Raw genomic sequence first — 25,991 nt, 5'->3', positions numbered from 1 at the left:
AAATATGATGAAATTTTGCCATAAATCTGGTATTGAGCAATTTTGTCCATTACTGAACTGTCAGCATGCCCGAGATCTTGTGACTATGCAATCTGTGCTAGTTTCAATAAGACTGCTACAGAAATCCGGTCTGTAACACTGCCAACAGGCCGAGGGATAAAAGGTGATCAAAACAGCTCTGAGCTCACCTTTGAGCACTTCGTCAGAAGGTAATAAACAAAGTGAGATATATTCAGGCCATGTTTATTCATCAAATTGCATATAACAAATTTACAGTCATGATGTAGGTTTGTCACATTTCGCACAAGCTTTTTTTAAACTTTGTCTTATTTGATGGCCCTTCACATCTGAGAAATCGATTTGGACTTTGTAGCTCTGATTTCTATCTAAGAATAACTTTCGTAACAAGGAAGACAAGAGCTCGTAGAACACGAAATGCCCCCCTCGATGCATTCAGTAACTGCACAAGGAACAGAAATTATCTGTTCACTGTGCACTGAACGTTTGACGTACTGACTTCAAATCAATCAATATGGGTCATTTACCAGTCATAGTGACCACCGTATCAAATGTGATCTTAGACCAAAGCATTCTCTTGTTATTTGGCAAAAAAAGTTCTAATGTTTTGGGTCAATGTGACCTTGACCTTTGATCTACTGACCTCAAAATCAATAGGTTTCATCTGCTGGTCATGATCAACCTCCTTATAAAGTTTCGCCATCCTAGGCCCAATCGCTCTCCATCTGGGTGACTGTTACCTTGACCTCTGACCTACTGACCCCAAAATCAATAGGGGTCATCAGCTGGTCATGATCAACCTCCCTATTAAGTTTCGTGATCCTAGGCCCAAATGTTCTCAAGTTATTGTATGGAAATGGTTTTAATTGTTCCAGGTCGCTGTGACCTTGACCTTTGACCTAAAATCTTTAGGGGTCATCTGCTGGTCATGACCAACCTCCCTATCAACTTTCATGATCCTAGGCCCAAGTGTCCTTGAGTTATCATTCAGAAACTGTTTAACTGTTCCGGGTCACTGTGACCTTGACCTTTGAACTACTGATCTCAAAGTCAATAGTGGTCATCTGCTGGTCATGATCAACCTCCTTATTAACTTTCATGATCATAGGCCCAAGCGTTCTTGAGTTATCATCCAGAAACAGATTGGTCTACGGACCGACAGACCTACCGAACAACATCTGCAAAACAATATACCCCTCATTCTTCGAAGGTGGAGGGAGCATAAAAATCTTAGCTTCAAATTTTTTTTATCATTCAAAGCCAGAGTATATCCCTAACAGTTCTGTCAGTAGAAGGAAGCAAAGTGTACACATTTAACCTTTACCCTGCTAAATTTCTAGAATGGACTGGTCTATCATTCAATTTGGGCTGTACCATGTATTATTCAAAGGGGTGTTCACTGAAAATTTACTGACTAAATAGCGAACAGTGGAGACCAAGATCAAGATGCATAGACGTGCAGGCTGATCTTGGTCTGCACTGGACGCAAAGCCAGAAAGACATGCCGCAAGCAGACTAAAGCTAACCATTCTCACTCCTGCTAGATATTAGGTCTTGAAAAGAATTTAACAGTTTGAACACATTCAGAGATAACATTGTTTCGACATACTGCATCACTGCTTATAAAAATACATCACAGCCTTTTTACAGTATTTTGTGAAGATGACACATATACCTGGACCAAAATTAGGAAAATTTTACAACTATTACTATTATATAGTAATAACAACAGCACAAAACAACTTGAAATACAGCCATATCTGTATAACTTACTTACATTTTCTATTATTTCTATTATCAGCTTCGCTGAATGATCAATGTTTAACAAAGTGTTTTATACAGAACAAGTGGAATTTGGAAAAAGTTATTTTTTCAATATGGAATATGACCCCAAAATGACTATAAAATTCCTGTACATAATGACCCTTAGAAGTCTTCTTGAAATGCCCATACAGATAATACATTTTGCTTCTAGACATTGGAAAAATATGCAGGACTTCAGCAGACTTGTACTTTTGTCTTTAACAGCAATGTAAACATATCCAAAGAAAAAAAAACCTGCTAAATTTCTATAATGAACATTCCCATCTTTCAATTTGGACAGTACCACTGACTGTTAAAAGGGGTGCTTACATAAAAGAAACTGACTGAATGGCGAACAGTGCAGATCTTGATCAGACTGCATGGATGTGCAGGCTGATCATGCTCTACACTGGTCGCAAAGTTAGAATCAATCTTGTCCAGCATGATATGGGTTAAAATCAATGCAAAATTGTGAAAAACAGCACGATCAGAACAAACAAAATTTTACAATGTTTAAGGTAAACTAGTATTTCTTAATGATGACACAAGATAAACATGGCATGGAATTGGCAAACTGAAAATGAAATCCAATAAGAGGTTATGTTTCTCTTTTTTCTTCCATAGTTCAAACATTAAAAATGCAAAATGGATATAACATTATGAAATGAAAATGTTAATATAGTAGTATTATTTATGTTAGTTAACAGACATCAAAGGTGTTTATGAATTGCTGGGGAAAATGCTGAAATTTGGGCGTGATTGAAGGGGGCCACTTCTGCCCCTTATGCACAAAGGGCAGGGCCCATTTCAACAGTACACTGCGGGTAAAACTCCCTGAAGCTAAAAAATTGCTGAAATATAAAATATTCCATAAATTTCATGATAATGAAATATGTGTTCATTCATTACTGAATGATATTCTAAAATGTGAAAAACAGCAAAACATTTCACAAAAACTGGATAAATGGTAGATGACATGATAAATGTCCCATTTTATATAGAGTATATTAACAACTCTTAAGAACTTTCCCTGGCTTCTTAATACATGTAATTAACATTTGCTTTAACATATATGCACTGGCTCATCTTGTGGCAATAGTGAAATTTGCTGTCTCAAGAATTCAACATAAATGACTGTAGACCCACTTTGAAGAAATAGAGATTATTGAGATCCGGTCAGTTAACATTTCAGTTTTGCAATAAGAAAACTTTACAAACACAAACTCATCCAAGTCCAGTCTTGTTTGCTTACACTATTTTCAACTTTCCTCATCTTAAACATTATAATGTATTTACACAGAATGTCAATAGTATTTTTTCCTGCAGTCCAAAATCTTTTATGTTCCTGTCCGCATGGGAGGTGACACCAGAATCACACCATCCCCTCTCACAAACAACATTGGTATGTTTCTTTTTGTTGACTGAAATAGAACAGAAAAAAAGCCCCTATTTTCAGCAAATATGTTACAAGCATACTATGTTTTAAGAGACAGTACTTAACCTTTTGGTATCAAAAGGTTCATGTTATAAATTATAAATTACTGTCCACTAGAAAGGATTTTTAATGGTCTTAACAGGTATACAGTTCGTGTTAATAGGTAAAATATTACACTTTTTGACTAAAAATAATGCGAAATTCCTAATCAAAACAAGAGTGGCAAACCTCCACAAAATGTGCCCTCTACAGCAAACTACTTTTGACTTTTAAAATACTCTACTCATTGAGCAGACTAGTTGTCAATTTTCTGAATTTTGACTAGTTCAAGGACCATAACTCTATAACAGCTAATACTATTCTTCTGGTTATCAAACTTTGCCAAGATAACATGTCCAATAATCATTCGGACTAAATTTGTGGAACACTGGATAAGAAGCACTTAAACTAGAGCTGTCACAGGAGTGACGAATTATACCCCCCCCCCATAATACAGCCTTGTCACAGAAGTAAGCCAATGTCAAAGTTGAACTGGTCCTATATTTGATGATGTTACACCTGTGTATCAAAAATGATTTAAATCTGTCAACCCTGCAAGAAAAGTTCTACTGTTCTGGGTCAATGTGATCTTGACCTTTGACCTACTGACCTCAAAATCAATAGGGGTCATCTGCTGGACATGATCAACCTCCCTATAAAGTTTCGTGATCCTAGGCCTAAGCGTTCTAAAGTTATAGTCCAAAAACGGTTTAACTGTTCCGAGTCTCTGTGACCTTGATTTCTGACCTACTAACCTCAAAATCAATAGAGGTTATCTGCTGGACATGACCAACCTCCCTATCAACTTTCATGATCCTAGGCCAAAGCGTTCTCAAGTTGTCATCTGGAAACCGTTTAACTGTTCCGGGTCCTTGTGACCTTGACCTTTGACCTACAGACCTCAATGTCGAACTTGACCTGTATTTTATGATGTTACACCTGTGTACCAAAAATTATTTAAATCTGTCAAGCCTTTCATGAGTTATTGTCTGGAAACCACAAAAACCAAAGGACCGACAGACCGCCCGTCAAGCTCACTCCTATATACCCCCCGAAACTTTGTTTGTAGGGGATATAATTAATAACTGGTCACTGTCAATTTTCGCAATTTTTAGTAATTCACAGGCAATAACTCAAGAATGTCTGGGACTTTACAGCTGGTTATTGACATTGTCGGAGATATTATGCCCATTAACATTGTGACCAAGATTAGTGAACATTAGATCAGAACTACTCAAGTTACAGGTTAGAGAGCGGACACTGCTGTTTCGACTAATTCAAGGGCTATTGCTCTGGAGCTAGCCTACTGATCAGAACTAGTTGGTTATCAAAGCTGATATAGATTTTAAAGAGATACACACTCTTTATTTTCAGTTATGAGAAAAATTACTCTAGGTATAGAGCAGACACTGTCAATCTTGACTAATTTAAGGACCATAACTCTGGAGAAACTATTCCGAACTAGCTGGTTATCAAAACTTGCCTAGAGTTTATAGTAATACATCTTCTGTATAAGTATGATTGACATCAAGAAAATATATTTTAGATATCAAGTGGACACTGTCAATTTTGTCAATGTTGACCAATTCAAGGACCAAAACTATGAAAATACTAGACGAGATGCTGGTATCAAACATGGCCTAGATTATTGTGATATTCTTCTGCACAAGTATGGTTGCATCAAGACAACTAAAAAGCTTGTAAAAAGCGCATGTCCCAATGCACAGTTGTATAGCAGAGTCAATAGGACAGGACGAAAGTCAAGAACCTGACGGTTGGCTGCAATAGGGATCATCTACTTGGCATGTCCAATCATCCCACTAAGTTTCAACATTCTAGGCCTAGTGGTTCTCAAGTTATGAATTGGAAATGGTTTTCCATGTTCATGTCCCTGTGACCTTGACCTTTGATCGAGTGACCCCAAAATCAGTAGGGGTCATCTACTCTGCATGTCCAATAATAATTATCATCCTATTAAGTTTCATCATTCTGGGTCAAGTGGTTCTCAAGTTATTGATTGGAAAGCGTTTTCTATTTCAGCCCCCTGTGACCTTGACCATTGATGGAGTGACCCCAAAAACAACTGGGATCATCTACTCTGTAAGTCCTATAACCCTATGAAGTTTGAAGGTTCTAGGTTAAATGGTTCTCAAGTTGTTGACTGGAAATGGATTTCCATGTTCTGTCCGCTGCGACCTTGACCTTTAATAAAGTGACCCCAAAATCAATAGGGTCATCTAATCTGCATGTCCAATCATCCTATGAAATTTCAACATTCTGGGTAAAGTGGTTCTCAAGTTATTGATCGGAAATGGTTTTCCATGTTCAGGCCCTTGTGACCTTGACCTTTAACAGAGTGACCCCAAAATCAATAGGGTTCATCTACTTTGCAGGACCAATCATCCTATGAAGTTTTAACATTCTGGGTCAAGTGGTTCTCAAGTTATTGATCGGAAATGGTTGTCCGCGTTCAGGTCCCTGTGACCTTGACCTTTGATAGAGTGACCCCAAAAACAATTGGGGTCGTTTACTCCATAAGCCCTGTAACCCTATTAAGTCTGATGGTTCTAGGTCAAATGGTTCTCCAGTTATTGATCGGAAATGAAGTGGGACGGACAGACGGACGGGGCAAAAACAATCATAATTACTCTAGTTATCAAGCGGACACTGTCAATTTTTGCAATTCTGACCAATTCAAGGGCCATTATTCTGGAGATAATGGTCAGAACTGATTATTGAACTTGCCCTAGATTTTATAGAGATACACACTTAGTATAAGTTTAGTTGAGTTCTGATGCAAATACTTTAGTTATTGAGCCAACACTGATACAATCCCCACCACCCACGCCTATAAAGGGTGATAAGAGTATTTCCAATTTTTCAAACCTAAGGGCATATAAAAAGTTGTTCAGTGCCCTAGAATTTGACAGTTTTCATATGGAAGTCAAAAATGTATGGCACATGCCTCCTGAAAATGCTCATCAATCTCTACATAGATATACACATACCTTGTATATTTCCTTACACAAGTCAAAGTCTACATGGGAATTACATACCTTGTATATTTCCTCGTATGTTTCCTCATCAATCTCTACAGTTGTGACAGTCTCCTCCACATCTCCCATTATCATGTTTAAATGTTGGTCGTAAGCCTACAAGACAGAATAAAATGCTGGGTAATCATTGAATTTCATTGGCATGAAATTTCGTGGTTTTTAGCTATAACAACTGTTTTGTGGGGAAATGACTATGTGGACTTTAACTTTTAACCTGCTGGCGGCAAGTGATACTGCCTCTGCAACCAGTGCAGACCAAGATCAGCCTGCACGTCCATGGTCTGCACTGTTCGCTATTCAGTCAGTAAATTTTCGGTGAACACCCCTTTGAATGATAAGTGGTACTGCCCAAATTGAATGATAAACCAGTCCATTTTAGAAATATAAAGGTTAAACATAAAATAAATGGGAATTTTACTGTTTATTGGGATTTAATTTCATGGACTTTTCCAATGTAATCCATGGAAATATGTCCCAAGCAAAAATTAATGATTTCACTGACAGTGTGACCTTAACCTTTCAGCTGGGGATCTATGTCTTACAAGAGATATATTGCAATTTTATAATGAATGTTTTTGCCAAGTTATATGAATATCTGTCCAGGTATAAAGAAATTAGACACAAGACAAGGAAAAGTACTGAAAATATTACACCTCTTAATGTGGTAAAGACCTTTGAGCTAGGAGTCTGTGGCTTCTTCATGGCACCTTGTCATATTATTGTGATAATTACTGCAAAGATATCTGAATATCCATGAATACATACATTATAGACCAGACAAGAAATATTAACATAAATATTTGACCTCTGGGTCTTCTATGTGCCAAATTACCTTGTTACATGTACCATATGTGCAGACCATGCCTGATAAATTCCTTGGCTAGATATAATTTTACAATTTTAATACTAACAGTTAACACTTATATAAGCATACAGACGCACTTCCCATTTTTAATGGTGGGTGCATATTATGGACATGACCATCTTCGTCCAGATCAGAAAATGACAAGGCTGTCTCCATCCTGTCTATAACAGGACTTGACTGTCTTTGTCCAGGCTTGAAAAGAACTTGACTGTCTTGGTAAGGTCTTGAAAAAGGAAGTGACTGTCCTAATACAGTCTTGAAAAGGACTTGACTGTCCTGATCCAGTCTTTAAACGGACTTAAATTTCTATCAAAATTAAACACTTCCTATAATAAGGAAAGCAAAGAAAAATAAACCTAAGAAGCAAAGAAAAATAAACCTAAATATTAAACAAAATATTAACTTCTGGACAAATTCACAAAGATATGAAAACAGCCATACATGTAGTCTTCCCCTCAGCTCCCTGTCATTTCTCATCTTGACATATATTCTTTCATCTAAACTTAGCCGGATCAGGTCTAATGGCTCTTCTACAGTCTGGGCTGGAACTTGCTGAAAACAGTAAATCAATTGCATTAATAATACTATTTCAGTTCTTAAAACAAATTCTCTTTTTTGTAAGGGTGAATCATAAGGATGAGGTACAGATAACAAGTTACTGTTTTCACCTATTTAGCCTACAGGTAACATACTTTTCCTATATTGTAAAACAATACAAAATAGTACCTGGATAACACACTGAGTTTGAATAAAAAATAGTGAAAAACAAGTTATTAAATCACTTATTGGTACTGAGTGTATTTTATAGTGATTTTGTGCGAAGCATTGGCGTAAAGTTTGAATTTTTATTGTTTCTACACACATGTACATGTGTATGCAAGTTACTCTGGATTGTAGGACATTTGCCCCCCAATGAAAAACTGTACTACCGGACATTTGCCCCCCAGTTGAAATGGCAGATAGGACATTTGCCCCCCACTTCTTATTTTTAGAATGGACATTTGCCCCCCCAATATTTTTGTCCTATGTGCCAGTAGGTATATACTGTGTTTTATGTTGTTTTAATTATCAAAATTACTCTAAAAGGCAATTTTCAGTCAAAGAAAGTATTTTATTGATAAAAATTTGATGAATATGTTAATTACATTCAGGTGTTAACGTAAATAATAGCCTCTTTTTGAGTGATAAAAGTGCTCATAACAATGTTGTAATTTTTTAATTTGTGCAATGTTTTTAACACTCAAACTTGTTAACTTGACAATTATCTACTAGAAAGATGTAAAAAACAAAGACATTCTTATCTACAATATGATAATTATCTTCTACTAAGTTCCTAAAAAATCACTAGGGGACAATAATATTGGGGGGCAAATGTCCGTTTCAGAAATAAACACTGGGGGCAAACGTCCTATCTACCATTTCAACTGGGGGGCAAATGTCCAGCAGTCCACTTTTTTATTGGGGGACAAATGTCCTGGGGGGCAAATGTCCGGATCCCGTTACTGTCATGATCGTCAGTGTCTATTGTTAAAACTGATGTAGATCTCAAGACGTGCAGTGACTGTTAAAGAATAAAAGTCTACAGAGCTAGCAAGATATAGCATAATGTAGCAAAATTAAGCGTGCCACTTGTACATGGCTTGGGAAGGATTCTATTCTAACTCAGTAACTGTTCTGTGAGACCAAATAAAATTAGAATGTAGGGTATGTAGGCTTTCCACCTTTTCTTTAGTAGAACATAAGAAATGCCATTGCTACACAGGTCAGAATCTAATTTTGTTTATGCAGCGTTTCTGTGAGCTCTGAATTTTTGGGGGACATTTGTGACTCCCTTTATCAGAAATTGGGGGTCATTTAGAAATTCTGAGAGTCATACGATTTATATGCAATCTGTCAATGTATAAATAAATGTAACACTTCAGTATCTTTAGGACTTTAATTCAATAACATGTACCTGAAAATAGCTCTCACTCTGACTAGTATCATGTATGCCAACATTTTGAGAGAGGTTTCGCGGCCATGTTTGTTTGAAATACTTTTTGACCTCGGGTTGGTTTACATTGTTTTAAACCATGTGTTGAAAAGGGCGGGAAAAATCAATACACTGTCTGCCTAGAGAAACTAAAACAAGAGGACCATGATGGTCCTGAATCGCTCACCTCTTCCCACATGACCCAGTTTTGAGTATGACGTCGTTTTTTCTATTATTTGACATAGTGACCTAGTTTTTGAGCTCATGTGAACCAGTTTTGAACTTGACCTAGATATTATCAAGATAAAAATTCTGACCAATTTTCATGAAGATCCATTGAAAAATATGGTCTCTAGAGAGGTCACAAGGTTTTTCTATTATTTGACCAATTGACCTCGTTTTAGAAGGTACGTGACCCTGTTTTGAATTTTACCTAGATATCATCAAGGTGAACATTCTCTCTAATTTTCATGAAGATCTCATGAAAAATATGGCCTCTAGAGAGGTCACAAGGTTTTTCTATTTTTATACCTACTGGCCTAGTTTTTGACTGCACGTGACCCAGTTTCGAAAGTGACCTAGATATCATCAAGGTGAACATTCAGATCAATTTTCATAAAGATCCATTGAAAAATATGGCCTCTAGAGAGGTCAAAAGATTTTTCTAATTTTAGACATACTGACCTAGTTTTTGACCGCAGTTGACCCAGTTTCAAGCTTGACCTAGATATCATCAAAATGAACATTCAGACCAACTTTCATACAGATCCCATGAAAAGTATGGCCTCTAGAGAGGTCACAAGGTTTTTTATTATTTGACCTACTGACCTAATTTTTTAAGGCAAGTGACACAGTTTCAAACTTGACCTAGATATCATCAAGGTGAACATTCTGACCAATTTTCATGAAGATCCATTTAAGGGTATGGCCTCTAGACATGTCACAAGGTTTTTCTATTTCAAGACCTACTGACCTAGTTTTTGATCGCAGTTGACCCAGTTTCAAACTTGACCTATATATCATCAAGATAAACATTCAGACCAACTTTCATACAAATCCCATGAAAAATATGGCCTCTGGAGAGGTCACAACGTTTTTTCATTATTTGACCTACTGACCTACTTTTTGAAGGCACGTGACCCACTTTCGAACTTGACCTAGATATCATCAAGATGAACATTCTGACTAATTTCTATGGAGATCCATTCACAAGTATGGCCTCTAGAGAGGTCACAAGGTTTTTCTATTTTTAGACCTACTGACCTAGTTTTTGACCGCACATGACCCTGTTTCGAACTTGACCTAGATATCATCAAGATGAACATTCAGACTAACATTCATACAGATCCCATGAAAAATATGGCCTTAAGAGAGGTCACAAGGTTTTTCTATTATTTGACCTACTGACCTAGTTTTTGATGGCACGTGACCCACTTTCGAATCTGAACTAGATATCATCAAGATGAACATTCTGACCAACTTTCATACAGATCCCATGAAAAATATGGCCTCTAGAGAGGTCACAAGGTTTTTCTATTATATGACCTACTGACCTAGATTTTTAAGGCACGTGACCCAGTTTTGAACTTGACCTAGATATCATCAAGGTGTACATTCTGACCAATTTTCATGAAGATCTTGTGAAATATATGGCCTCTAGAGAGGTCACAAGGTTTTTCTATTATATGACCTACTGACCTAGTTTCTGACGGCACGTGACCCAGTTTCGAACTTGACCTAGATATCATCAAGGTGAACATTCTGACAAATTTTCATGAAGATCTTGTGAAAAATATGGCCTCAAGAGAGGTCACAAGGTTTTTTCTATTTTTAGACCTACTGACCTAGTTTTTGACGGCACGTGACCCACTTTCGAACTTGATCTAGATATCATCAAGATGAACATTCAGACTAACTTTCATACAGATCCCATGAAAAATATGGCCTTTAGAGAGGTCACAAGGTTTTTCTATTATTTGACCTACTGACCTAGTTTTTGACGGCACGTGACCCACTTTTGAACTTGATCTAGATATCATCAAGATGAACATTCAGACCAACTATCATACATATCCCATGAAAAATATGGCCTTTAGAGAGGTCACAAGGTTTTTCTATTATTTGACCTACTGACCTAGTTTTTGACGGCACGTGACCCAGTTTAAAATATGGCCTAGATATCATCAAGGTGAACGTTCTGACCAATTTTCATGAAGATCTTGAGAAATATATGGCCTCTAGAGAGGTCACAAGGTTTTTCTATTTTTAGAACTACTGACCTAGTTTTTGAAGGCACGTGACCTAGTTTCGAACTTGACCTAGATATCATCAAGGTGAACATTCTGACAAATTTTAATGAAGATCTTGTGAAATATATGGCCTCTAGAGAGGTCACAAGGTTTTTCTATTTTTAGACTTTCTGACCTAGTTTTTGAAGGCACGTGACCCAGTTCGAACTTGACCTAGATATCATCAAGATGAACATTCTGACCAACTTTCATAAAGATCCCATAAAAAATGTGACCTCTAGAGTGGTCACAAGCAAAAGTTTACGGATGGACGTACGGACGTACGCACGACGGACGCCGCGCGATCACAAAAGCTCACCTTGTCACTTTGTGACAGGTGAGCTAAAAACATCTACGTTAGCAAAATATCTGAAAGAAATTTGATCCCATTCTTCCTTCCAAAAGGAACATAATTTGACAATAATGACATTAAAAAGAATTACAATAGTCATTGTTTATGATCCCAGGATTACATAAATTCCAATTTCTGTAAACTTTGGAATTGGAAATATAAAATATTTACATTAGGTCTTCATTTCCAAACATTCACCAGAAAAGAGACACAATTTCTTTATTTAGGCTATAGGCCTAATGAGATTCTATTAGGTTAAAAAAATTCACAGGCCAAGCTTTTAAATTTGAAGCATTTATTATCAGTGATTGGTTTAGAACTATGATAATAATTTATGTAAAATTGTTGATACAGTATGTTTCAATATGAATAACAGAAATTATTTGAATACGTTTTTCTCTTCATCTTGGTGCAAATGTATATCTATACCGTACTTTTTTTGTTTAGAATATTTGTCAAGTGTTCACATAACAAACTTATATTGCATTCAGAAATTATGGATTATCATTAATACAAGTAATTGCAAAAATAGAACATAAACTTCTAAAGTAAACCCTGGGAGAGAAAATACCAAGGTCCCTACTGGGACTCGAACCCCGGACCTCGAGATCTGTAGGCAGATACTCTAACAACGTCGCTAAAGGATTAGCCCAACAGCGAGGCTGTTGGAAGTGGCCTATAAACCTACTATCACTACACTTCTCCCCCTTTACTTTTCGGAGTTTACCAGCTCTCCAGAATGACACTCCATGCCCACCGCCTGAGTCCGTCAAACACTTCTGACACCATTAAAGTAAACTCTGGGAGAGAAAATACCAAGGTCCCTACTGGGGCTTGAACACTTCCAACACCATTAAAGTAAACCCTGTGAGAGAAAACACCAAGGTCCCTACTGGGGCTCGAACCCCGAGATCTGTAGGCGGACTCTCTAACCACATTGCTAAAGGGTTAACCCAACAGCAAGGCTGTTGGAAGTGGCCTATAAATCTACTATCAAGTGCTAGACTTCCTAAAATGGATCCCTAATTCCAGATATTTGCAGCCACTGAATAACAACACTTCTTTATTTTTTTTATGGGGCACTGGTGATTTTTCAAGGGAGCTCGCTCTGCCTTTTAGGCAGCACCTACTTTCATATTATAAAGGTCAGAAACAAATAACGTCGATCGGGGTATTATCGGACATGGGGGTATTACCGGACAAACCAATGAACAGCGGTGGTTTTAAAAGATATAATCATAACAAGAGCTGTCTGTAAGACAGCGCGCTTGACTTTTCTCAGTGCTTGACTCTTAATTAGAGCTTTGCCAGTAAAAAAATTCTAAGTTAAAAAGGGACATAACTCTGTCAAAATTCAAATCAGAGTTATGGGAATTGTGTCTCCTGGTGTAAACTTTGATAGCAAATGACTATTTTGAGTTTCAAGTCAAAAGCTTTAACAGTAACAGAGATATTTGACTTTTAACAAAAAATTCTAAGTTAAAAAGGGCATAATTCTGTCAAAATTCAAATCAGAGTTATGGACATTGTTTCTCCTGGTGTAGACTTTGATGGTAAATAAGTATTTTAAGTTTCAAGTCAAAAGCTTTGATAGTAACAGAGATATTTGACTTTATCAAAAACTTTAACCAAAAATTCTATGTTAAAAAGGGGCATAATTCTGTCAAAATTAAAACCAGAGTTATGGGAATTGTGTCTCTTGGTGCAGACTTTGATTGTATATCACTATTTTGAGTTTCAAGTCAAAAGCTTTAATAGTAACAGAGATATTTGACTTTATCAAATTTAAAATAAAATAATCTAAGTTAAAAAGGGGCATAATTCTGTCAAAATTCAAATCAGAGTAGGGCTGTCATCGATAGAAACGATATCGATGTATCAACGATTTTTTTTGGTCGATCGATTATCGATTCCCATTTTCAAAAATCGATATTTTACAGGGAGAAAAAACTACCCAAATAAACACTCAGACCCTAAAAAACAACTTAAGTTCACAAAGTTGTAAATTTGGATGAATGCAAAAAAGGAGTGAAGGCAAAATAAAAATGAAAGATGTTACTAATTTTTATGTATTTCTTTTATTTCATAAATACAAATACAACACAATCAAACAGAAATATGGAAAGTAGGCAATAAAACTTAAAATAGCATTTACAGGAAGGTATATAGTATTATATGAACAAATAGGTCGTTAATCTAACTTAATAATCAATATATCGATGTATCGTCGATATTTGTCTTCTGATATATCGGTATCGTCGATACGTCTAAGACCCAATCAATGACAGCCCTAAATCAGAGTTATGTAGATTATTTCTTCTGGTGTAGACTTTGATGGTAAATAAGTATTTTAAGTTTCAAGTCAATAGCTTTGATAGTAACAGAGATATTTGACTTCATCAAAAACTTTAACCAAAAATTCTAAGTTAAAAAGGGGCATAATTCTGTCAAAATTCAAATCAGAGTTATGGGGATTGTTTCTCCTGGTGTAGACTTTGATAGTAAATAACTTTTTTAAGTTTCAAGTCAATAGCTTTGATAGTAACAGAGATATTTGACTTTATCAAAAACTTTAACCAACAGCGACGCCGACGCCGGGGCGAGTGCAATAGCTCTACTTTTTCCACGAAAAGTCGAGCTAAAAATGCATAATTACACTGGCAGGCCTTTTTTTATGCTGATTTTAGGGCCGAAATTCGGCCCCATTCCCCAATCTAAAAAGTATACTTTTTCCCCCACCTTGGCCAAAAATTCCCCATGCAAAAAAAAATGAAATTAGTTTTGATTTTCAGTCCTGATTTTAACAACTTTTCAGCAAAAATATTCCTCCAAACAATGATTTCGCGACGTAAATTTCCCCTCCAAAAGGGACCTGGTACCCTTCCCCAAATTTACAAAAAAAGGGCTGACTGGTCACGTGTTTTTTAAGCTTTTGCCGCCTGATTTCAAATGCCTGCAGAAACAACACCGATAAAAGGTAACAAAAATGAAAAAAAAAATATTCACCTATGTAGAAAACATCCACTTCCTGTTACAAATACTAACATTCTGAAGTAACATTTTTTGAATATTTCTTTGAAAACAGGTACAATGATGCGCTCGAGTGGTGATTTGGCACCAGTGTTTACAGTTTGTTTGATAAACAAACATTGCAAGGTACAAATATACTCTGTATGACAGAAATGCTTTGCTCTCCACAGAGGCCCGCCACGGGGTATTATCGGACACGCTTTTCTTTCAATTGCAAAACTGCATAGCATGTTTTAAACGCATTAATGATAAATTTTACAATAGAAAAAGCTGTTTAGCAATGTTTTTCTGTTTTCTTGATTTATTCTGACTCATATTAATCTAAATACTAAATTCATTTTTTGGTTTCTGTATGTAAAATATTCACTAATCATTTATCAACAGATATAAGATACTCAGAGGCTAGCTGTTATCTGTGAAGTTGCCTGTACTAATTGTAAAAAGTCTACCATGAGTGTAAGTTGCAAGTTGATGAATATATTTTGCAGTTGAGATTTATTGATAAAAGTTATTTTGTGGCCAATAGCCATTTAGACATATAACATTTTAATGCGTGGGGCGAGGTCGGAATGGGATGGAATGGCGGGATTGTCATTTACCCATATTTTCTTTAAATGGCGACCGACTTCCCCTTTCTGTTGTTTAGGAAAATAAAAATTTAAAGGGAAGCCCATCAATGCAGAATGATTGTTGTTTTTATAGTACTTGGGTCAAAACTTGGAGCAGAGACCAATTCTTGTCTCCCCCGTCTGACTTGGATAACTTTTATGCCTGTTGTTTTCCTATCAATTTTTATTTGAAAACATTCTAACTCGCACACGACCACCCATTCAATATCTCTAAATGGCTAGTTGCAGATGTTATAGGGGCCTACAGAAGCATGTAAAAATGCTTTACTTAGTGTTGATGAATGCATTATAAGTCCTTGATAACGCTATCAAAAATACATGTAAAGTTTAACCATTTATCACAAGAAGAGTACGGAACTAATTAATGATGCCATTTAAATATTGTTTTATTAGAGTACAGTGAGGGTTATGTTTGAGCGGGAATCTGGAATAAACAACAGAACACATGCAATGGTTGCAGAGAATATTTCAATGCAAACATTTGAGAAAGAGTGGATGTTTTACCACGATCTACTTGTGCCACTTTTGTTAATCCTGTGGAGACTTGCAAAACTTAATACAATTATCAGACAATGCATTTTAGAGGTAGACTGGGAATGGGATTTTGGCGGAATACAAAGCATCATTCTGCTGGGGCAAAAAATAACCCGGCTGAAAGGAATTCCAGAATCCCTTATTAATAATGTTGCAGCTATAGTTGACAAAATTTTATATGATGACTTCTCTATGTAGGCAATGTTACAATGACAGAAATATGTTATGAATGTAAACAGTCAATATGATACATCTGTATATTATAAACAGTCAATGTTTGCAAATAACACAGCACTGTTAGCCTGTCCGGCCAGAATTTGCTATCCTTTTTGAATCTGAAAATATACGAGTAACAAACTTAGCTCTCTGTTGTTTATGAGTCCATGTGTTTCTTTTAGATTTAGTTCATATGTTTCTTTATTTCTGTACATTAATTTGATTTTGTCAGTATAACATAATATATTTTATAATGAAATAAGTAAGTAAATAGAGTTATTTGTTTATCAAACAATACCTGTGCTCAGAAATAACAAAATCTGATCGTAATGTTTCAATCTATTTAAATGTATTAAAATAATAAATTTAGAATCTAACATGTTCGTTCTTTTTTAAATGATAGAAAATAACAACTACATGTATAACACAATGTTTTCCCGGCTTTTACGTGTCTCATTTAATACATAGCCACACTATAATAATTATTTCATTTTTGTTAAACATGAAAACAAAATTTAAAAAAGATTCATGACCATGATTTCAGATGCCTGTTCAAAGAATGCTTTGGGACAAAACATCTATGTCCAACGCTGTTGCGTATTATAATGACTTAAAATCTCGTGGGGAGTGTCTGTCCCTGCGAAAAGTGTCAGAAATGTATGGAGTACCCAGATCGTCACTTTCAGATCGGGTTACAGGGAAAGTAGCTGTCCTGGCACAACCTGGTCCTAAAACAACATTATCGCATGATGATGAACAACGCATAGTGGACTACAATGATGTATGCGCGCAGACAGGGTTTGGAAGATCCAAGGAACAAATTTTGAATATTGTGAAGTCTATTGTCATCAAAGGAAACATTCCAAACAAGTTTCACGACAACAAGCCGGGTGATGACTGGTGGAAGGGATTTTTGAAACGTTGGCCACAAGTCCGTTTATGCACACCCCAGTCTCTCCCTAGAGAAAGGGCAATAGCTCTAAATCCAAATGTAGTGAAAAATTATTTTACATTATTATACACCATAATGAACAAGTATGATTTGTTTGATAGACCAGAACTCATCTATAATTGTGATGAGACTGGGATACCTCTTTACCACAAACTGACCAAGGTTGCAAAACTAGCCGGGCATGATGCTCATACACAAACTTCAGGCAATAAGTGCAATATCACAGTTGTTGCCTGTGTTTCTGCTACAGGTCATGCCATACCGCGACAAGTCATCTTTCAGCGTAAACGTGGTGTTGAGCAGGAGATGTTTACGGGTATGCCTCCTGGAACAAGGGTGTCTGTTAGTCCCAATGGATGGATTGATAGCGAATTATTTGAAGCATGGGTATATCATTTTCTAAAACATGTCCCTGGAAGCAGACCAATTCTTCTCCTGGTTGCTGGCCACAGTACCCATGTACGGTTTGACATGGTAAGGAAGTGTAAAGAAAATGGTGTCATTTTGTTTGCACTTCCTCCACATACAACGCACAAACTCCAACCCCTTGACCGTGGTTGTTTCAAGCCCTTGAAAGATCACTACAGAAAAGAATGCAAGTCGTGGTTAGAGGATAATCCAGTCAGGGTTATTTCTCGTTTTGTTTTTGGCAGATCTTTGGTAAAGTTTACCACAAAAGCCTTAATATGCAGACAGTAACAAACTCGTTTGTTAAAAGCGGTATTTACCCATTCAATCCTTATGTTATCCTACAGTCACAAGACATGGCCCCCGAGTCTTGTGGGAAACAATGCTGTCAACATCAAGAGTGTATCTGATGTATGGAAGGCTCTCATTTCATTTGGAGTATTTGATGTGTCCGAGTACAGTCTTCCTGAAAAGACAGTCATAGAAACTTCGGAGCCTTGTCTTGCGACTACGGTACCTGACGAAACTCTTCATGCAAACATGCCGTCTGCTTTACCAGAAATGCAGACCAATATCCCTGGTCCTGCAGAAGCTGACGACGCAGATCAGTTAACCGCTTCTCAGGGGAGTACTGCAGCAGCAGACATCATTCAAGCCATGGATGACGCTGTTGCTGCTGTAAAAACTCAATATGCGTCTCCTGCAGAAGAGGTATTAAACACTTCGCTTCAGGGTTACTTGATAAAGCTAAGGTTTTATGTACTAAACCTAAAATGAAGTATGTAAATGCTAGGGCCTTAACAGAAGGCGAGTGTTATAAATAATGATAAAGAAATTGAAAAGCAAGAAATAAAAAATAAAAATGAACAAACTGAGAAAGACAGAAAAAAGAGAGAAAGAGAAATTATAAAGAGAAAGAGAAATAGTTAAGCGCATGAAAGAGGAAAAGAAAATTGAAAGAAAGCTTTTAGCTCAGATGAGAAAGATTGAAAGAGAAGAAAAAAGAATAGAAAATGTTGAAACCATGTAATTTGAATGTCACAAGTTTGATATGTCCCCATTGTGAGGGGACTCATGATGACGATTTGCGAGACGGAGTAGAATTGCCGTGGGTGAAATGTACTGGGCGTTGTGGTAAATCTATGCACTTACAGTGTCTCCCTATTGGAGTAGTATATGCCCTTTGGCACCCGAAAACTTCTATAATAATTCGAGAGCTTGGTGCAAAACTATTTTAAGTGTATATAAATAAAGAACAAGATACAATAGTTTTGCGCCAAGCCCTCGTATTGCAATAATTGTAATTAATTAAGACGGGACGATTCTACTCCGTCTTGTTTCCAATCATGGTAGTTTTATTTTTAAATGAAATAGACTAGGCTACATGAAGCAAATAATTGAGCCACACCATGAGAAAACCAACATAGTGCATTTGTGACCAGCATGGATCTAGACCAGCCGCAGTCTGGTCAAGAATCCATGCTGTTCGCTTTCAAAGCCTATTGCAATTAAAGAAACCGTTGGCGACCAGCATGGATCATGGCCAGACTGCGTGGATGTGCAGGCTGGTCTGGATCCATGCTGGTCGCAAATGCACTATGTTGGTTTTTTCATGGTGCGGCTCAATTAAATATTTCATTACATGAATGTATCATTATAAACATAAAATCACAGAGAGAAGCAATCATTTGTTTTGCTACAGGATGATTTATATGAAATAACTTTCCAGATTTGCTTTTAGAAAAGATAAAAGACACGTTATTTTTTCTTTTGCGTTCTTCATCTTCTCAATAAAGAGGAATTAATACATCGCTGCGATGATCGCATATTTATATTCCCTTGTTTTTCTTTTTATACCCAAAGCAATCGTCTTTGTCTTAAATTAAGACCACGGGCGAATTCAGAGAGGGGTTCGATGATTGTGAACGCACCTCTTTTTCGGCAAAGTTTGCAATCTTGTTTCCATTAATATACTGGTATCACTAATTGTAGCCCAAATTTTCTGCTGCCTGCTCGCAGAACTTTATATCAATAGTATTAGTAAGGCCTATAAAAAACGTTGTGGTTCTGGTAACATTGCCAAAATTGCTAGGTAGGGTACATGTAGGTCGATTTTTTATTTTTTTAATTTTTTTATTTTATTTTTTTTTAGGTAAAGTGATTCATTTTTGAAAACCATTATATCTTGTAGTTTTTACTCAGTTTCAACTTAAAACCTAAGGTTTACAATGTATATTGGCTTTAAATGTTGTTGTGTGGCTGTCTTCTTCATTAGTCATTAGTTTAAATGAAACACTGACACTCCTGTGCGATAGTGTTGCATATTATAAACAATACACTTACCTTTGACATTAAAAATTATAACTCCATTTATAAACATCGGACATTGAATACAAGAGCACCACCTTGCGGGTGCTGACGCTCATCTGATTTTTTTGTATAATAGAAATATTGTCCTACCCATGATTTTCTAACTCTAAAAAGGGCCATCATTCTTGCAAAAAGCCGGATAGAGTTATGTTTCTTGTTGTACAGCGTCTGCTTATGATGGTGAAAAACTGTTGCAAGTTTTAAAGCAATAGCTTTGATAGTTTATGAGAAAAGCTGACTTAAACATAATACTCAACCAAGAAAACTGATTTTCTAAGTCCAAAAGGGGCAATAATTATTGCAAAAAAGTAGGATGGAGTTATGTTTCTTGCTGTACAGGGTCAGCTTATGATGGTGAACAAGTGTTGCAATTTTTAAAGCAATAGCTTTGATAGTTTAAGAGAAAAAGTTGACCTAAACATAAAACTTAACCAAGAAATCTGATTTTCTAAGTCCAAACGGGGTAATAATTCTTGCAAAAAGCAGGATGGAGTTATGTTTCTTGATGTACAGGGTCAGCTTATGATGGTGAACAAGTGTTGCAAGTTTCAAAGCAATAGCTTTGACAGTTTAGGAGAAAGTTGACCTAAACATAAAACTTAACCAAGAAATCTGTTTTTCTAAGTCCAAAAGGGGCAACAATTCTTGCAAAAAGCAGGATGGAGTTATGTTTCTTGTTGTACAGGGTCAGCTTATGATGGTGAACAAGTGTTCCAAGTTTCAAAGCAATAGCTTTGATAGTTTAGGAGAAAAGCTGACCTAAACATAAAACTTAACCAGGCAACGCCGACGCTAATGCAGACGCCAATCAAGTGATGACAATAACTAATCATTTTTTTCCCAAAAAATCAGATGAGCTAAGTCAATTGCAAACAAATCTATCCACCAAAAAATGTTTACCCCGCCCAATTGAAACAAACCTGCATTCGTAGACATGCCGGACCGAACACTGAATATGAAATAAACAGGAATCTTGCTTCCTTTTATCAGTATGCAGCTGTTGATATATTTTTCTTGTATCCAGTCTGTTCTACATTGCTTTGGATTAAAAAATCCCCAAAAATAACTAGAAAATGCTTTTGTAAAAAAGCGCATGTCTCCCCCAATGCAAAGTCCTATAGGCAAGAAGTCAATAGGGGTCAGGAGCGAAAGTCAAAGAGACACTGATGGTTGGCTGCAAATAGGATCATCTACTTGGCATGTCCAGCCATCCCGCTAAATTTCAACACTCTTTGCCTAGTGGTTCTCAAGTCACTGTTCAGGCTCCTGTGACCTTGATCAAGTGACCTCAAAATAAATAGGGGTCATCTACTCTGCATGTCCAATCATCCTATTAAGTTTCAACATTGTAGGTCAAGTGGTTCTCAAGTTATTTCCAAAAAATGATTTTACATGAACAGGCCACTGTGACCTTGACCTTTAATAGACTGACCCCAAAATCAATAGGGGTCATCTACTCTGCATGTTCAATCATCCTATGAAGTTTCAACATTCTGGGTCAAGTGGTTCTCAAGTTATTCATCGGAACTAGTTATCAATGTTCAGGCCCCTGTGACCTTGACCTTTAACGGAGTGAGCCCAAAAACAACAGGGGTCATTTACTCTGCATGAACAATCATCCTATGAAGTTTCAACATTCTGGGTCGAGAGGTTCTCAAGTTATTGATTGGAAATGGTTTTCCATGTTCAGGCCCCTGTGGCCTTGACCTTTAACAGAGTGACCCTAAGATCGTTAGGGGTCATCTACTCTGCATGACCAATCATCCTATGAAGTTTCATCATTCTGGGTCAAGTGGTTCTCAAGTTACTGACCGGAAATGGTTTTCAATGTTCGGGCCCCTGTTACCTTGACCTTTCAAAGAGTGAACCCAAAATCGTTAGGGGTCATCTACTCTGCATCACCAATCATCCTATTAAGTTTCAACATTCTGGTTCAAGTGGTTCTCAAGTTACTGACCGGAAATAATTTTCATTGTTCAGGCCCCTGTGACCTTCACCTTTAATGGAGTGACCCCAAAATCGATAGGGGTCATCTACTTTGCATGTACAATCATCCTATGAAGTTTTAACATTCTGGGTCAAGTGGTTCTCTAGCTATTGATCGGAAATGGTTTTCAATGTTCAGGCCCCTGTGACCTTGACCTTTGACGGAGTGACCCCAAAATCAATAGGGGTCATCTACTCTTCATGACCAATCATCCTATGAAGTTTCAACATTCTGGGTCAAGTGGTTCTCTAGCTATTGATCGGAAATGGTTTTCAATATTCAGGCCCCTGTGACCTTGACCTTTGGCGGAGTGACCCCAAAATCAATAGAGGTCATCTACTCTTCATGACCAATCATCCTATGAAGTTTCAACATTCGGGGTCAAGTGGTTCTCTAGTTATTGATCGGAAATGGTTTTCAATGTTCAGGCCCCTGTGACCTTGACCTTTGACGGAGTGGCCCCAAAAACAATAGGGGTCGTCTACTCCAGCAGCCCTAAAACCCTATGAAGTTTGAAGGTTCTATGTCAAATGGTTCTCCAGTTATTGCTCGGAAATGAAGTGTGACGTACGGACGGACAGGGCAAAAACAATATGTCTCCTGGGGGAGACATAATTATCTTGAAAAGTGTCCCAAAAATATGGACACAATATTCATCATTCAACCCACCTTTGTTTAAAGCGGAAAAAAACATTAACAATTATCGGTAATTCTTCTGTTGATAAACTAAGGGCCTTGTTTTCATCATCAATTAAACCCCCCTCAAAGAGCTAAAAGAAGTGTGTCGGTATTACTGCATCTGAAGTGGAGATCAGAGCGGTATAGTTGCCCGAGATTGTCATGTTTTCGCGCCTTGTTACACATCACTGTCTGATCGTACCGCCTCGGTTCTTTAAATTGCTGAGAAGAAATCAATAAAAAAAAGTTTCTTCTTTAATTTTTTTTGAAAGCGAATGTGTAATATCCCATATTAACTGACAGGTAAATGTGTCAAACGATAATAGTTGATATCCTACCTCTGTGTTCTATTTTCCCTCAAGGAATTTACATTATTGTGAAAAGAATATCTTACATAGTGTCGTGTCAAAAAATAAATGATAAATGTACAAAGATTCATTTAAAACTTATTAAAAACCACAACGACATTTTACTGCTTTATTTTAAAACCACATTTCAATTTACGTCCACGAGGTCACGTAACCTATATTCTGCCGCACTTACGGAAATCTGCTAGCCAAAGATCGTTTTACTCCATGTATTTAAATTGCTGCCGCTTTTTCATTATTTAAGATTTTTTAATTCTGTTTTTTGTACTTTCTGGTCAAAAGTCTGAATTGTTTGACCATAGTATGTATCATTTATTTACTTTCAGAAATAAAAAAATAATTAAGATCGCGCTGTTTGAAATTTTACAAATAATTAAATGAAAATTCAAACGTTTTTATAGAATTTTGCCTACATTTCTGTCGATATCTTATTTAAATCGTTATAGAATTCAAACTGTATTACTTCTCAAGCGGTGATGAAAATTTGAAGCGATTATATTAAATAATGAATGCACTACGCGCGTTTTTCGTGTGCGTGTCGGTATTTAAAACAAGTAACGGCGATGTAAATTAGATATTAAGATAGGTCGCACGTGCTCGTGGAATGGAAAATTACCTGCATGACGTATTGATATCTTTATGATTCGCGGGTAAATTCCACTCAATCCAGGTAATTTTTCTGGATGTAATTACTGAATTTGGTAAGTTACGACGTAAAACCCAATCGCCTGATCGACCAAGTATGCCGGACGGTTGGACCGGCCTTGACTCATAAAACGGCGTTCCGCGTCAAAATCTTCCGGTCTTGTCCGTCGGACCGACGAATTTTTGATGTCTGGCGTCGAAAAAAACAGCAGGGTCGGAACCTTTCGTTAGGTAGGCCTAACTATAATTGCTGAAGTGGTTGAAGGAGACATAGACCAAAAGGAGACCCCCTGCACCAACCCCGAGTTGTCCTTAACTTCTTTCACGGCTCGTATTCACGCACCTTCCAGAAAATCCTTGCTACGCCTATGAAAACTATTACAGTGATTAGCTAAAATTGAAAAGAGTGTACATTTCATGCGTAAAGGATTGAATATTGTCTAGAAATGCATTACTCAACAAAATATTTCCTACAAAATATGCCAAAATTGAACTGATGGTGTATGACTAGACTGTCATAAATACGTGTCCGGTAATACCCCTGCATGACCTATAATACCCTCTTTGAGCACCTCAGTTTGATTGTATACGTAACAAGTCATATGACGAAATACCGACCAATCTATTTTTGAGAAATGGAAAGTGCACACACAGCTGTAAAGTGAAAGTGGATTTCTGAGTCTTGTTTATGGTAAGTCTTGCTAAACTATATTTTTACGAATTTTGTCTGATAATACCCTGATCCACGTTACATACATGTAGGGCCTACTGTTTGTGTTATCTGAAATGCTATAGTTCTATAAATAAACGTCGGACTTCAATATTTTACGATTTTGACATTTCATATAGTCCGATGTTTTATCGAAAGTATGAATTTCCCGGTAGAGCTTTCCACAAAAGTTCTTGCGGAAGGTTTTACAAGTTCACGATAGAAGTGACTTGAAAGCGATAGCTAAATACCAACAACGGACAAAGAAACCTAATTTACACATCCATTGAACATACTGTCTTACTGAAGTTATTGAAGATCAGTACGCACTTTGAAAATGAAATTTACATCCATTCACTTCCACAACACAACACGAACTGTCAAATCTTCTTTATTATAAAGATTAATTTTAGACGAAAAAATATTCTCACGGTCGGATTTGAAAAAAAATGCGGCCCATTACTAACGTATTGTCTATGTAGTATGCATATGTTTATAGTCGATGGGTGTAATCAGCATTTATTGGTTGTAATTTTATTAAAAGTTACTTAAATTAATTGTACAGTCCTATCAAAGCAGTTTAAAAGGCTAGTCCACATGCGTTCGGCGTACCCATGCGTTAAATAATGGCCGCAGATTTTTACAAGTGTCGTAGGCTAAACGTATTTGTTTTCGTCTAAGCATGTATAATTGATTCTATATATTTATTCGGTGTTGTATTGTTCGTGATATTTCAATAAATTACGCTAGAAGTTTCTGTGAAATGCGCCGGGGAAGTGATTGTTGGTGCAGTTTTAGTTACGGTAAACCAATGTTTCACGTGTTTGAGAGTTTTCCTACATTACACTTCAATAAAATAAAGTTGTAATCTGTGCTATGCAAATGGCTGACATTCGATTAAACTTGACACAGGGACATGTTGAACGTCCAAATATTAAAAGGCGCCCTGTGCAAGTTTAATGTTATTGAACTATGAAATGCTACTGCTACTTAGTCAGAGACTAAAATTGTTTGTGTTGTATCAGAAATACAATTGCTGCATAGATCAGAAATTAAACCTGTTAACTGTTGTTTACATTACAATATGAGCCTATGGAATATCATTTTGTTCCTTCTGACCACCATGTGCGTATTTTCTCATCACAAAAATCAAAATAGTCTTGCGCGGAAACACATGACATTAAATAAAAGTAGAATATTTCAAATAACAATACGTTTGTTGTTTATTGCAACATATTTGAATTAAAAAATGCGAAATGTTGAATTTGAAACTATTATCAGACGTATGTCAATAAACGCAAAAACGTCAATGAAAATTTACGAAATTTACCGGTTCGACTTCGTCCGCCATTTTTGCGTGGATATTTATTTAGCTTTTCGTGAAAATTACAATGTAGTTTAGGTATGTTACACTAAAAAATAGTTACAGGTTGACCATAAGCTCAAAAATGAGATCCCAAATTGTAGTGGGATTGCGTACCTAAGTTTTTTTTAAGAATTCTATTCTATTTCATTTGTACTAAACAGATTTAAGACATACTGCAGCTGAATTAGCATTCTAAAGTAAGTGGGAGGTTTATATAAGAGCAAACTAACTAAGACCATTTTGTTTCCAAACTTAAATGACTTAATTTACC

The 25,991-nt window shown here is 36.6% G+C and overlaps 1 protein-coding gene across 1 annotated transcript; it reads right to left on the bottom strand.

Moving 5' to 3' along the window:
- Positions 1-229: 229 nt before the first annotated feature.
- On the bottom strand, positions 230-25,716 carry LOC123528919 (U6 snRNA-associated Sm-like protein LSm3). Its single transcript, XM_045308995.2, has 4 exons — positions 25,685-25,716; positions 7,658-7,768; positions 6,352-6,447; positions 230-3,242 (listed from the first exon to the last, which is right to left on the bottom strand). Exons 1-4 carry the CDS (start codon positions 25,703-25,705, stop codon positions 3,159-3,161), a joined length of 312 nt encoding a protein of 103 aa, XP_045164930.1. The 5' UTR covers positions 25,706-25,716; the 3' UTR covers positions 230-3,158.
- Positions 25,717-25,991: the final 275 nt, after the last annotated feature.

This window comes from Mercenaria mercenaria, chromosome 13 (genome assembly GCF_021730395.1).
Source record: "Mercenaria mercenaria strain notata chromosome 13, MADL_Memer_1, whole genome shotgun sequence".
NCBI classification, from domain to species: Eukaryota; Metazoa; Mollusca; class Bivalvia; order Venerida; family Veneridae; genus Mercenaria; species Mercenaria mercenaria.
Note: the sequence above shows the minus strand (reverse complement) of the source record. Positions and strands in the feature narration are given on the sequence as shown.

What these genes read in the sequence shown, in the direction of transcription:
- LOC123528919 (XM_045308995.2), bottom strand. Translation starts at nt 25,705, where the DNA reads ATGGCGGACGAAGTCGAACCG. An exon ending in TGGCGGACGAAGTCGAACCG is followed by an intron (nt 7,769 to 25,684) that starts GTAAATTTCGTA and finishes TACTGTTTTCAG; the next exon opens with CAAGTTCCAGCCCAGACTGT. An exon ending in CATACGAGGAAATATACAAG is followed by an intron (nt 3,243 to 6,351) that starts GTATGTAATTCC and finishes GTTCTATTTCAG; the next exon opens with TCAACAAAAAGAAACATACC.